The sequence below is a fragment of the Arachis ipaensis genome, chromosome B9 (assembly GCF_059453495.1).
Source record: "Arachis ipaensis isolate K30076 ecotype BB chromosome B9, ASM5945349v1, whole genome shotgun sequence".
Classification (NCBI taxonomy): Eukaryota; Viridiplantae; Streptophyta; class Magnoliopsida; order Fabales; family Fabaceae; genus Arachis; species Arachis ipaensis.
The window spans coordinates 14816237-14828270 of NC_142444.1; the positions used below are offsets into that span (position 1 = coordinate 14816237).

The 12034-nt window shown below is 33.6% G+C and overlaps 1 protein-coding gene across 1 annotated transcript; it reads left to right on the top strand.

Annotated features, from left to right (window-relative positions):
* Window positions 1–4608: 4608 nt before the first annotated feature.
* On the top strand, window positions 4609–6490 carry LOC107617178 (putative pectate lyase 4). Its single transcript, XM_016318950.3, has 4 exons — window positions 4609–5055; window positions 5166–5521; window positions 6017–6152; window positions 6290–6490. Exons 1-4 carry the CDS (start codon window positions 4609–4611, stop codon window positions 6488–6490), a joined length of 1140 nt encoding a protein of 379 aa, XP_016174436.2.
* Window positions 6491–12034: the final 5544 nt, after the last annotated feature.

Consider the following 12034-nt stretch of genomic DNA (forward strand, 5'->3'; position numbering starts at 1 on the left):
CACTTAGACTACGAACACATTCTATACCACAAGTACATGGGGAATCGATTCTAAATTGTCTAACTTTTCCTAAATAGTTCTTAACTTGGTAAAATAAGTAGTAATACTAAGATCACCTTATTTGGCACATTCATTTCCTCTTCCAATTCAGCCACTCATAAAACATCACTATGGTGATACCTGTAAGTAGTGACATTAACTCTAGAGTCTAGAGCAGAGAAAGAAAATAGAAAAAAGGGAAAAGGATTAACAATTGGAGGATTGGGATCAAAATCAATGTTATAGTGGGGGCAATACTAACCTTTTAAATTAAGAACTACTCAGTAATTTTTAAAATCTCACTGAACCCCACTAGCTAATGAATACATCTGTGCTTGCCCATCATTATTCATTAATATCAATTAGAGACTTTAGTTAAGGTGATTAATCTTGATACCTTTTATATATATATATATATATATATATATATATGTTGTATCCGAGTTTAAAATTAGATTTAGTCTAAAGAGTGTAGTGTGTGTAAGTGACTAAGTGTATCTTAGAGAAAAATTCTATAACTCTATATCTGTAGTTTAGAAGCCGTTGCTTGTTTGGGTCGAGCGTCTTCAAACCTCCTCTGATTCCGATAAATTGGTCAAGCAAAAGGATCAAATAAAACAACTACAGAATAGTTATGATCAATTAATGAACCTCCGGAGGGAACTCAAACCTTTCTTGCAAAGCAGCTTCATGAGAAAGAAGTGCAGCAAGCACTTTTTGAGCTGGATTGAGATGCCTGGGTAGGTATCTCAACTAGCGAACGATAAACATACAAGTAAAACAAATTCCTTATTTCTTTCCCAAGTCCCATCGAGTTAGCTGTTGATGGAATGGAATAAGCCTGTATTAGGTCTAAGTCCAATGATACTAACTAAATGGAAATTTCCTGGGAGAGATTTCAAGTCTATATACCATATCATATTAATCAAGTTGGGTTGTGTAACACCCTACCACACAGAGCTTTACGCTTAAGCCGTAAAGTAAAGGTGGTGTGGTATTACGACCTCTAAAATAAAAGTATATATAATAATATTGAAAAGGATATAGTATACGAGGAGCCTTGAAAAACGGATAAAGCAAAAATCGTAAAATAAAAAGCGCAACACTCAGAAAACAGGATTACTTGCGTGCGAAGAAATCTAAGGTTTAAAGGCATAACTAAATAGAAAGTAGAAGTAGAGAGACAAGGAAACGATATAACAATCTCCTAACTCAACCTACGAAGTTAAGGGTAGCCGAAAAATATTTACATACAATATATACATAATAAAAGCCCAAAAGAACATGTTTAAAGCCCTAACTCTCCATAAAACCTCTAAGAAGTACCAAAGATAAAGTGTTCATATACATATAAGGAGAGTCTAATATATATATATATATATATATATATATATATATATATATCAAAATAACAAAAGTAGGGCCTCAAAATGAACAACTTCGCAGCAGAACTCCAGACGCCTAGTGAGGTGCCGCTTGACCTGCATCTGAAAAACAACAACATAGTATGGGGTGAGAACCGGAGGTTCTCAGCATGGTAAAGGTGCCACGCACATAAGATATAAGGTCTTGAGAATGCCAGAGGCAATCCTAGAATGCCGACACTCAGATTACAAAGCTTAAATTACTAAACAGAAACCATAAAAAGGTGGTCTTCTAAGGATATCTAAGCTTAGTTTAAACTTAACCTTAACACTAAGTCTTTCCACCTTTCCTCCGTTCCTCCATCACCGGTGAGTTTGCAAAAATAGACAAACAGACAATTGCAAGCACAGGTAGGAGACAAGTAGTGCAAGTAGCAAATATAACAATTAACATAATATAATCAATTAGGCATTCCCAAATAATGCATAGAAAACAAAACAAACAATATGCACATGATGTATGCCTTTCCTACAGGCTGTGAGCTCACGCGTCGGTTAACTGCCAGAACCCGACACACCCGGTAGCTAACCCGGATACCGTCTCTCAACTACGCATATCCAGGAGGCACAAGATCGGGAGATTAATGCCCTACCACCTTCTCCTGGAGGCATACATTAGGGGAAAATAAATCGGGGGATTAGTACCCTAATACCTTCCCCTACTGAGGCCATGCCATACCAGTCGGGGGATTAATGCCCTATCACCTTGCAGACAGAGAGAAAAAAAATGTGAGGAAATACATCGGGGGATTAGTGCCCTACCACCTTTCTCACATCCCACAAAACAATATCATCATCATGCTCATTCATTCGCAAGTTCAATGCTATAACCTCTTTACATTATTCATAATCATCGCATAATCATATCATTAAAGTCATGGTACCTTATACACTTCAAGTATACACGTTTTCGTATATAATTCATCACTTTCTCAACTTACTTCGCCCCCAAGATACCTCCATTTCCTAGCTTCATCTAATTACTAGGCTTACTTTTATGATTTGTGACTGAACGTACGAAAATAGAGGTTTAGAAGTTTGAAATTAGGTTTAAAACTCAAAAACCCAGATTTGCTGAAACAGGGTCCATGTGTACGCGTGAGAGTACAACTTTCTATGCTCGCATACGCAAGCTCACGTACGTGAGATACCCAACCCGAAAAGGTTGGTCGCGTACACGAGTTATGCAGAACAGCAAAAATACTGAATGTTGCAGAATTTTCAGTTTTGTACTCCAAACTTCTGACACGCATAACTTTTTCGTTTTAAAATATTTTTTATCCGTTCTTTGAATGGTGTAAATTTCACAAACCTAATTTTTATATGAGATAAATTTGAAATAATTTGGGGGTCTGGAACCAAGTTATGGCCTGCCAAAATTCAGCCAAAAAGTCAATTTTTGCAAAAAACTTCCAACCTCTATTTCATTGATTCACCATTCAAATATCAACCATTCCATACTTAAAATTAGCCCTAAAATATGCAATATCACAACAACATAATTCTACACCCTTTTATCATCCATCACACATCAACATTACACAATTTCACACCTAAATTCTTACTTTAGATAATAAAACCATGAGCAATCTATCAATTATGCACAAACAACCTTATCAACAAACCAATCATCATCCAAACACCACTTTAGCATTCTAATTCCAGCATACCCATAATCATTAACACATACTCAATTCATGTCATCAACCATTATTATCACAAACACTAACATTCAACATGCTTAACCGTTCCAACCTATCCTATAGTCCTCTAGCCTAAGGTTTCACAGAACATTATATATTAAATACGAAAAACCTAAACCATACCTTGGCCGATTTTCACGTATTACCCAAGGTACCCACTTAGGCGAAAGGCAAGCCCTCAATACCAAAATTTAGCTCCAAACACCAACCAAGATCCCAATCAAGCTTCCAATGGCTCCAACGACTCCAAATCATGTATACATACACACCTAACACATATATACATACATATACCCAAAAACTCAAAACCCAACTTAATCAAAACAAGAAATAGCTAGGGTTAAGGATCTTTATCGTATCTACGGACCAAACGAACTAAGCCCAACAAGTTTCTCAAGCGAAATTGAACCTATAGCATCAAAGCCAACAAATTCTCAACATGTATGCCCAAGGTTTTCGAAAATCAAAGGGGTAGAAAAACTGAATTAAGAATGATGTTTACCTATGAAATTATTCGGATAGATTCGTAGAGCTGGACGCGATGGTCGCGTGGCCACAAACGGTGCCGCGATCGAAGTTCGGAGCGAGAAGTTGTGGAGGTTTGAAGTGGAGGTTAGGGTTTTGTCTTTCTTCTTCCCTTCTCCAACAATGGCAACGTGAATGAAGAGAGAAAAGGAAGAGAAACTGTATTCATTAAGGCTTGTTGGGTTGGATTGGGCCTTGGGTCCATTTTGGGCTCGGTTCGATCGGTTTGGTCCATTCGACTCAATCTTGGGTCAAATTCTTTGAAATTAATATCAAAATTCTTATTTTAATTTTTTCTATCATGTCAAACTACAAAATTTTATTTTCTAATTTTTTTGAGCAATAATTAATTTATTTGCTAATTATTTACTAATCTCTTGGATTTTACAGGTTGGTCTAATGGTAAGCTCATTAGTCTGCTTAAGCAAGTGTTGGGGGTTGGGGGTTCGAATCATGCCTTGTGCATGCAACAACCCATTAGCCAGCTGCAAACTCTTAAATGGAGCTCTGATTTGCAACGGATTAGTCTTTGACCTATCAAATTGAAAAATACCATGGAAAACCAAAAAAATAATAAAAAAAATAAAAAATATACCATATCATTTCCCCAATATTAAATGATGCTCCCTTAATTTTCCTTCTATGGTCATTGCTCAAATTTAGCTAACCGCATTATATCTAACTTAAGGTTAAGCCTAACTCACACTATATGCTAAATTTACCTTCCCCAATTTCTATTATTGATAGCTTTCTCGCGCATCCGATACTCCTTTGGCCATAGCTTCACACAACAACTTCAACAAACTTGAAGCAATTTCCCATCCACCGTAGCCTATATATATAATCAATTCTCAATTCTACTACGTACTACTCCAAAACCCTAGATAGCACATTATTCCCAAGAACATACATACACCATGGCTAGTATCCTTTGGCACTTTGTTTTGCCCATTTTTCTTGCCACCCTTTTCTCTCCAAGCCCTACTTATGGTGCCAAGCAATCCAAAATAATTGGCATGAAAATGAATGTGATTGATCGGTGCTGGAGACGGGATCCCCAATGGAGGAGCCACCGCGCGCAACTCGCGAACTGCTCCATTGGCTATGCTGGCAAGATGATGAACAACATTGGCAGTGACCTCATCCATTATGAAGTTATAGACCCTACTGATGACCCCATAAACCCTAAGCCTGGTACCTTGCGATATGGAGCTTCTGTGATTCAACAAAAAGTTTGGATCACATTTAAAAGAGACATGAAAATTACATTGGCAAAACCCCTTCTCATTAGTAGCTTTACCGCCATTGATGGCCGCGGCGCCAACGTCCACATTGCTCATAACGCATGCTTTATGATCTTTAAGGTAACCAAAATGAGTTAATTCACATATTTATATTAGTTAAATTGATATGCATGCATGAATACTGAATTGCTAACTACTCACATAACAAATTGTTTGTTATTTGTTTGAAGGCGACGAACGTAATAATCCACAACGTTCGGATCCATGATTGTAAAGCACAAGCTCCGGGATTGGTGATGGGTGCAAATGGGAAGGTGATTTCATTAGGTCAAGTTGATGGGGATGCCATTAGATTAGTCACTGCTTCAAAGATTTGGATTGATCATAATACACTTCAAGATTGCGAAGATGGTCTTCTTGATGTTACACGGGGTTCCACTGATGTCACTGTCTCCAATAACTGGTTCCGGAACCAAGATAAGGTTATGCTTCTTGGGCATGATGATGGATATATTAGAGACCAGAACATGAAAGTTACTGTTGTGTACAATCATTTTGGACCAAATTGTAACCAGCGTATGCCAAGGTAAGTACATAATAAATTATTGCAAAATTTAGGCAACTAATAATTTTTTTATTGAAGAATGTAATATGCTCAGTAAATATTATTATTTTAAGTCAATATTTAACAATAATAATTTAGACTCACATTTACAAAAAATTATACACAAAAAATACATAATTTTTGTGTTGATTAAAATTGCTAAAAACTATTAACCATCAAAAATTTCTATTTTTTATTTTGTTTCTTGTTTAAATTAATATTATCCAACTTTTTTTTATACTAAAAACATTGGCTTCTAGTAACATTGTCGCAAAATATATAATATATAATTTAATTTTCATATATTTTGGACGTAAAAGTATTTTACACAATTAACAATTGCATATTACTACAATATAAAAAATTATTTAAATACATAAATTTAATTAAACGATTATCTAAAACAATTTACCTATTAATACATCAAAATTAAACTCATAATATATTTGACAATATTAATAAATTTGTAAAATATAGGATCCGTCATGGATATGCACATGTAGCAAACAATCTATACCAGGGATGGATGCAATATGCTATTGGTGGAAGCATGGGACCTAGCCTCAAAAGCCAATCTAACCTCTTCATAGCCCCCGAATCTGGGAACAAGGAGGTAAATAAATTAAATAATCAGTAATGAAATTAATTAATTAACATGAATTTATTTTGATTATTGTTTTTAGTAATGATATTATGTATACTATATATATATATTATTTTAATTAATTATTATTATTATGTGTTGTGTAGGTGACATGGAGAAAAGGCAACAGCGAAAATGGGAACATGTGGGAATTCCATTCTATAGGGGATGCTTTTGAAAATGGAGCTTCTTTCACGGTAACAAAAGGAGGACGTGTGCCAAAGCCAAATTATAGTGAGGAACAATATTTTAAGGTTCTTGATGCTAAATCTGTCAGATTTTTGACAAGATCCTCTGGCGTACTATGATGCACAAAAAACACTTTATCTTGAATGATTACAACTACAATAATTACAAGGATCGATCAATATAATCTTGACGCCAATACTAGGTTTATTTTCTAGGTTTGGGTTCTCAATTTTCTTTATAAATCGAGAACTAATTTACAACCAAATAAGTACCTTATAATTTGAATGTATTATGGAAGAAATGTACATCATAGAAGAATGCACTCAATATTTATGTATATAAGAGAGGTCTGCGGACACTTGTCCCACTGCTAATATAATGAACTTTGTAATAATACTACTTAATTAGTTAAGTACTAAATTAAAGCTTAATTACTCTTCTAAATATAAATAAGAAATAAAGCACATATATTCTTTATTTGAAATGATGTCCAATTTGTTTTTTTTTTTTTTAATTTTATTCCTTACACGATCTTGCCTACAGTAATTATTTTGAATAATAAAAAATTACTCGATGAATATTGACATGCAAATTTTACAATTGATCAATAAGAGATAATAAAATACTTAGATAATTATTTAAAAATATATATATAAAAAATAATATTTAATTGTGTTGAAAATACAAAGAAGATAACTATTTTTTGTTATTTTAAATTAATATATTTTTTTTATAAGCTAATCAATTTATTAACAGCAATGACGGATATAGAAATTTTCGAATGTAAGAGCAAAATATAGAATATGATAATAAAATATGATTTTTGTAAATCTTAAAACTGCATTTAGAAAATAAATTAAGAGATAAAAATTAAATTAAATCTTTGTGTTTAGTTTAAGATAAATGTTAATTGTTATAGAATTATTTATAATACTCATTAGCTTTTAATCTTAGTTGGTTATTTAATTGTTATATTATCATGGTTATTAGAAATATACTATAACTATAGCTAGAAAATATATAGAAGTAAATTTTTGTAATGGTCTCTGAGATTCAGGTCGTTATCCAATGTAATCTCTGAGATCCCAATTGCACCATTGTAATCCTCCAGATACAGCTCCGGACACCATAATAGTCCCTGAACATATTTTCGGTGATGAGTCATTATCAAGACGCTGATGTGGCCTCATTTTGCTACGCTGGATGGTACCAACGACTAGTTGAGCTGGCACAATTATTTCAATTTATATTCAATGTGGTCCCTTTCTCTATATTATTTAACCCTAAAATCCTAAATACTCAGTAAGTTAATTTCTTCTTCTGACGTGGCCTCATTTTGCTACACTGGATGGTGCCAACGACTAGTTGAGCTGACACAATTTCAATTTATACTCAATGTGGTCCCTCCCTCTATATTATTTAACCCTAAATTCCCAAATGCTCAGTAAGTTAATTTCTTCTTCTTCTTCATCGTTCTCTTCTCATTCTTCTTCTTGTTGTTGTTCGTGGAGTTGGAAGTAAATATGCATGATGGGTGATGGGAGTACTGGAGCTGCACTACAATATTTTTGGCCTAAGGTAACCCTTAATCGAAGCAACATTTAGTAAAAATTGCTTTAAATAGGCAAAGACAATATTTTTAGGGAATTGCATTTGAATAAGGTAAAGATAACAAAATTTTTAGCCACCCAAAAAAAGAATTGTCTTTGATATCTAAAGCAACAATTATAAAATTTTACAAAATAAAAACTTTAAGACAACATTTTTAGATAAAAATACAATATTTTATAAGAGTTGCCAACAAAATTAAACAGATAACATTTATAAAAGGTTGCCTAAAATTATTTATTATTAAAAATTTTAGAGAGAAACTTTTAATTATATTACTACCAATTGTTTTTCAAATAAAAAAAAAACTTAAACACAAAAAAACCGAGTTGAAATCCATTTTGGCCCTTGAAATTTTCGACCGGCCTCAATTTCGACCCCCAAATTTATAGTTACCCAATTAACACCCTCAAATATTAGATTTTGACCCATGTTTGCCCCTGTAGCTATATCCATTAACGGAGATCTGATATGGCACGTTAAGTTGACAGAATGTGTATCCACGTGACACCCACCTTGCTAGAATGGATGTGTGATGAGTGAATGACGTGGCAAAAGTTGAATGAACTCAATTTCTCTGATAAAGTCTCGAACATATTCGGAAAAAAGGGCTGTAAATTGAGTTCATTCAACTTTTGCCATGTCATTCACTCATCACACATCCATTCTAACAAGTTGGGTGCCACGTGAATACACATTCTATCAACTTAGCGTGCCATATCAGATCTCCGTTAATGGAGATAGCTACAGGGACATACGTGGGTCACAATCTAATATTTAAGGGGTGTTAATTGGGTAACTATAAATTTAGGAGTCGAAATTGAGGCCAGTCGAAAATTTCAGGGACCAAAATGAGTTTCAACTCCAAAAAAACCAAATGTGCTTCAGTAGTTCCACTTCACGCACACAAGAGCCTCCCCTTTCTCCCCTGCAACAACGCACACACCGTACCCTTTCTCCCCTATCTAACCGCGATAGTAGGTCAGCAGCGTTCAATCGCGGTGCACTCTTCCATGTACGATGACGGCGCGGTGCTCTCCTCGACGGGCGACGGTGCGGTTCTCTCCACAATCCCTAACATAGCCACTACAACAATGCGCACACCCTTTCTTCCCTTCCTAACGGCGACAACAGCGTTCAATCGCGGTACACTCCTCCACGTACGGTGAAGGCGCGATCATAGTTGTCAGAACCGAACCGGTGATCGAACCGGTTAAGCTACTGGGTCACTGGATCACTGGTTCAACCGGTGGGTCACTGGTTGAACCGGTTAACCCGGTCCTATGTAAATAAAAAACAAAATATAGTACAAAAATTAGAATTAAAAATTTAAAATACATATTTTTACTAATATTTTTACTAATATTTTAAAAATATCTAGCTATTCTAAACAATATGAAACAGAAACAATAAGTATTTTGTTAATTTTACTCTATTATAAATATTTTTATTTTGTTTTTATATTAAAATAAGTATTATTTTCAAATTTTAATAATTTATTAATTAGTTTATATCTATTATACTATTATATACTACAAGTATTTATTGAAAAATAATTTTAATAGATATTGTATAATTATGAAAAAAATAATAAGTGAGTTTATAATTACTGTTAAATAAAAATATAATTAATTTAAAAATGAGTGAACTTATAATTAAAATTAAAATAAATTAAATAAAAGTAAATTATTTACCGAAAGATGTTAATATATATTTTAATTTGTATGTATATTAGTAATAGACAAGGTAGCCTGGTGGACATAGGTACCTTCTATTTCCTAGATGGATGGGGTTCGAACCCCAATTGCTTCATTTTGAGGAAATTTTAAACTGTTCCGGTTCGGTCGGACCAGTTGCTACCGAATTTGACCGGTTTCTACCGGTTCTTTGTGGGTTTGACCGGTTCTGCTAACAGTGGGTGCGGTGCTATCCTCGACGGACGACGGCGCGGTGCTCTCCACAAGCCCTAACATAGCCACTGCGACAACTCACAAACCCTTTCTCCCCTTCCTAATGGCGACATCAGCGCTCAATCGCGGTGCATTCCTCCACGTACGGCGGCGGCGCGGTGCTCTCCTCGACGGGCGTGGTGCTCAATCGCGAGAAGCCCCTTCTCCCTTCTCGTTCTTACTCTGTTCCTCTGTTTCCAAGTATTTGAGAAAACTGATTTTGATGTTCTCTGAATTAATCATTAAAGTTTAGTTAGATTTTAATTTTTAGTTAGTAAATTATTTTGCTGTTCTTTGATTTGTTGTTCTGTGATTTGCTGTTTTCTGACAAAACTTGAGTTGCTGTTCTCTAATTTGATGTTCTCTGAAAAAACTAAAATTCATTATTTTAGTGTATGGCTCCTTCCAAACTAATGATTGTGCTTTTATTTTTAAAGTCAATTGTGCTTTCTAATTAAGATGTCACATCATTTCAACCTCTTGTGTTGTGGTAATAGTACCTCTGTTCTTCATTAAGATTGGTGGTGGTTGATGGTGTGGACTTGTAACTAGGAAGAAAACATGGCCAAACTCAATGTATCTGAGATCTTCTAAGAGGATTTCATAATGTCTCTTAACTAACATAAGCTTGAGAAAGTACTAGGTAATTGTTTTTGTGATGGCCAGAAGTTACTGGTCACAGAGGGACAACCTTCTAATTTATTTATTTTTAATGCAATCATAGTAGTTACTAGTTAATTTTACTGGATGTAAAACGTTAGTACTCTACCTAAGGTCCTTGTTTGATTATCTTATTTCTTGATTGCTCTCATATAAATGCATTGAAGGTATGTTCTATAGTGAAGAGATGCAGAAGAATGCTTATGGTAAAATATGCATAGCACAATATTTGTTCCTTAATAGCATAGCACATTGCTGCAAAATAACAATTTCTTAGTGAAATCAGATTTTTCATATTTTCTGTTTGGAAACCTAGTTATTTAGAGTAGTTAGTTGATTGTAACAAGGTGGATTAGTTAGTTTTGGACACCTAAAAATATTCCCAGCAACCTTGAGCCCTTCATCTATTTTGAACCCTCTATCTCTCTTGAAAAGAACTATCTGGGACTACTTATTATAAACACTTAATTTTAAATTATAAACACTTAATTTTGTTTATAAAGGTAATTTATATATAATTGATTTATGGCAGTGAAGACCATGATATGTGTGTTCCATTTATCGAAAGTGAAGCATGGACTCGCTCACTTGCATATAAGATTATTGATGAATGGAGACCATGGAACTCCAATGGCCCAATTGCTGGGTACATTATATTATTAATAATTAAATTAATTAATCTAATTTTATTTCATTCATTATTGGAAGGACACATTAACACATCCTTATCCTCCTTCCTTTAGGAGAATACATGAAATATTGGCCTAATAAACTATCAAATTATCGGTAAAATTTAATAAACTTCCATATTTCACAACTTATCACAGTTACTATACTAACTACTATATGCACCTAAAATTTAATTGGGACCTTATAAATTTATATTTTTTTGTTTGTTTCTATCATTAGTTTGCTTTTATAAATATCTATTGGATAAATTCAAATACTAACTTGATAAGATGTGATATGTTAGATTATCAACATTTAACCGAATAAACTAATATATGTCTAATAGCAATAATCAAATCTTAAGTTTTATATTTTTTAGAATAAAAGTTACCTATATGTATGATAATCTATTTATAAGTTTAAATTTTTCAATTTTCGATTATTATATGATTTTATTCTTTTTAACAAACATACTTGATTATTGTAAGAATGTCCCAAAGATTTTCTCAAACAACACTTCTTTTATTGTGTCATATTTTATTTGGGTACTTTGGAATAAAAGTTTTAGTATCTTTCTGTCTTTGATGTGGTTAATTTAATTACTTTGAATCTGATGAAGGTGATTTTATAATAACGTTTGAAGTTTTAGTGTATTAAGTGTTTGTAGTTTCTGCTAAGTATATTATAGCTTTATCTGTTTTATTATCTTTGTCTTATTATTGGATTCTAGTTATATATTATTTTGGTACAGAATTTGCCAGAGGATCATTCAAAAGA